The sequence below is a fragment of the Rutidosis leptorrhynchoides genome, chromosome 1, assembly GCF_046630445.1.
Source record: "Rutidosis leptorrhynchoides isolate AG116_Rl617_1_P2 chromosome 1, CSIRO_AGI_Rlap_v1, whole genome shotgun sequence".
In the NCBI taxonomy this organism is placed as follows: domain Eukaryota; kingdom Viridiplantae; phylum Streptophyta; class Magnoliopsida; order Asterales; family Asteraceae; genus Rutidosis; species Rutidosis leptorrhynchoides.
Genome location: NC_092333.1, coordinates 17975098 through 17978397, shown reverse-complemented (window position 1 = coordinate 17978397; position 3300 = coordinate 17975098). Strand labels below are relative to the sequence as shown.

The window sequence follows — 3300 nt, the reverse complement described above, 5'->3', positions numbered from 1 at the left end:
TAGAAAAATGTACAATGAGAGTTTGGTGGCATTTGGAATATAGAGAGAGAGAGAGTGTTTTTGTTAACCAAAAAATACATACATTAAACTCTAACTCAACACACCTATTTATACTCAAAAAAATATACTATGCAATATCTATAATAATAATAAAATTATCATCCAATTATTACTTTTATGACAATAAATTCATTAATCATAACATACAATAACTGAACTTACTTAAACGAAACATTACATAATTATAAATTCACTAAACGAAACTACTCATCATTAGCAGTACGAAAGTAAGGGGATAAGTTCCAAACGTGCTCGGTTAAATCTGCTTCTAACTTTCTGTGAACTTGTCTATCTCTTATTTCCTTAACCCTTGCATCTCGATCCCTCAAATCCCTTTGTAACCGTCGTGGTGGGTTCCTTTCTATCATTCTTTCTTCTCTCCTACCTATAACAAATCCGTTATTTTCTTGAATCATGTTATGTAATACGAGACAGGCATACATATGTCTTCTAATTTTGTTGAAGTTCAAAGATCTTGCCGGTGTTTTTAACATTGCAAATCTACCCTGTAATACTCCAAATGCACGCTCAATATCTTTTCTGGCACTTTCTTGAAACCGTTTAAATTTTTTTCGCGGTTCGTCAATAGGAGAATGGGGTGCTTTGACCAACATAGCCCAATCAGGGTATATACCATCACCTAGGTAATACCCTCTATCGTAGTGATGCCCATTTACATCAAATGGTGAAGGAGGAGCGGTGCCGTCCTTTATACTGTTGAACAACGGTGAGGCATTTAAAACGTTAATGTCGTTGTTTGCACCTGCCATACCAAAGAATCCATGCCATATCCACAAATCTTGAGATGCGACTGCTTCAAGCATAATGGATGGTCCCTTTTTATCACCTCTAGTATATTGTCCTTGCCACGCAACAGGACAATTCTTCCACTCCCAGTGCATACAATCAATACTACCAAGCATACCGGGTAAGTCATGTTTTTGTGCGTGAAAATTATAAAGCCGAGCAATATCTTCGGCTGTTGGCTTTCTCAAATGCTCTCTCGCAAACAAATGAAATACGCATTTGCAAAAATAATCTAAACATAAAGCAGCAGTTTTCTCACCAATTTTTATGTATTCGTCAAACATATCAGGTGTAGTTCCATACGCCATTTGACGTATGGCCGCGGTACACTTTTGTAATATTGTCAAACTTTGACGACCAGCGGCATCGGGACGTTCTCTAAAATACATAAAATATTCGGGAATATCACTACAATTAAAGTTAGATATACCTTCGACTATTCGGAGAAATAATTGAGGACTCATTCGAAAACGTCGTTTGAATTTGTTTTCCGGATACACTGTGAATCCGCAAAATAATCATTGAATAACCTGTCAGCCGCACTTTCACGATCCCTTGGAATATAAATTCGAGTTCGAGGGACTCGCGAACTACTAGCTTCTCCCTCCACTTCTTCTTCGCCCATACTACTAACAAAGTTAACAATTTTTTCATCATTCGAATCGTCATCAATTAAAAATTGGAGCATCTTGAACGTTTTCTCCATAATGTATAATGTTTAGAGTGATTAATTTGAAAAGAAAAAATAAGATTGAAAGAAAGAATTGGTGTAAAATGAGTTAAAATTAGGTATATAAATAGGATAAAAAATATAGGAAGTTTTTTTTTTTTTTTTTTGCCAACGGATACTTTAAGCGTATCCAACCAAACAGTGCCACGTGTCCCGAATTCCCCAACAATGGCGTTACCTTCCCCGTTGGAAACCGCCCCACGCCCCATTTTTTTTTCCCCGGAAACGCCTTGATACGGCAGTGGGGGGTGCCACCTCACCCTCCCACGCCGTTTCCTATGCACCGATACAATGAGTCTTAGGAACATAATTCATTCAAGATCTTGCTATAGAGTAATAGAGTATAACTTTAACTTCTTATAAATTTAAGACTTCAAAAAAAATTGTTACCACACTCTCATTCACATATTATTACATTGGGTCCAAATATTTAAAGGGATGTATAGCCCTATGGTTAAACATAGCCACATTGGCCATTGATTAAGGAATTATGAACAGAGGTTTTAACATTATAGGTAATATGGGGGCAGAGGTTTTAACACTCTATAAGAAACTAATTGGTGATAACTTTTCTAGATTAAAGTTAACCAAAACAATAAAATATAATGTATCTTTCAACTTTAAAAGTGTTCAGAGATTTTCTAATAAAGTTTAGTGGATGTTTCTCCAATAACAACCAACGTAAAAATTCTTTAAAACATGTACATCTAACAATAATATATGAAAAGATATCAAAGGAGAAGTCTCCTAAAATAGAAAGAAAAAAAAAAAAATTACTAGTCAGGGTTCTTACAAGCACAAATCAATAAAGAAGCACCAATATTTTCTTGTTCTTTCTTACCCAAATTCTTCTCTTCAAGCCACAATCTACTATCCAAACCACTTCTTGGTCTAAACAAGAACATCCCTGCCCTTGATCTTGTTTTTTCGCTTGAATTTGAACGCGACTCGAAGAACCAATCATGAACATCCCACATCAAATCCACAAGCATTCCATCCAAGAACACTGTTTGATTACCGCGAAAATTCCATTTTAATCTCTTCACTTGAATCACATTCTTTTTGTCGATACAAACACTCAAGCTTAACGAATTCTTGTTTCTTTGGTCATCCGCTAAACATGTGATCATTATATCATGCCAAGTACCTGTGTCAAAAAATTTAGCCCGGCTCGAATACTCAGTATTTCCCAAAAATATCTCTTTTCTTGAGATTAATGAATATTTGGCATAAGAGTAGTCCAAAACAAGCTTTTTAAACTCCATATCTTCAATGTCACCAATTGAAATAAACTCAGAGTTGACCAAAACTGCCACAAAGTACCTTTTAACTGGCTCAGGTCCAACTTCATATGTTGCATTACTAAGATCCCAAATAACTTCAATCTTTGAATCAAAAGGTTCAAGCTTTTTAGACCCTTTAATCTTTTTCAAACAAAAAGATTTACAAGAGTTAGAATGGTGTTCATTGATGTAAATAGTGAAAGCAAAGTCAATGTTGTGAGTTGACCATGTAAGTGTGACGAACAAAAGATTTTGTGTAGAGAGTTTAACTTTGTAAACAAGTGAAACTTCATCTTGGATTGAAGGAATTAAATTTGGAGAAACATAAATATTGTTTGAATTTCCAGAACAATATGAATCTGAAACCTTGATTGCATGTTCATTATAACAAGTTGCTAAATTTCTCATCTTTAACCCCAT

The 3300-nt window shown here is 35.0% G+C and overlaps 2 protein-coding genes across 2 annotated transcripts; both read right to left on the bottom strand.

Moving 5' to 3' along the window:
• Nucleotides 1-263: 263 nt before the first annotated feature.
• On the bottom strand, nt 264-1175 carry LOC139843775 (uncharacterized). The gene has a single exon (XM_071833961.1). It carries the CDS (start codon nt 1173-1175, stop codon nt 264-266), a length of 912 nt encoding a protein of 303 aa, XP_071690062.1.
• Nucleotides 1176-2373: 1198 nt separating this feature from the next.
• On the bottom strand, nt 2374-3300 carry LOC139843700 (uncharacterized). Its single transcript, XM_071833866.1, has one exon. It carries the CDS (start codon nt 3298-3300, stop codon nt 2374-2376), a length of 927 nt encoding a protein of 308 aa, XP_071689967.1.

Coding starts and splice junctions, on each gene's coding strand:
- LOC139843775 (XM_071833961.1), bottom strand. CDS start 1,175: ATGGCGTATGGAACTACACCTGATATGTTTGACGAATACATAAAAATT.
- LOC139843700 (XM_071833866.1), bottom strand. CDS start 3,300: ATGGGGTTAAAGATGAGAAATTTAGCAACTTGTTATAATGAACATGCA.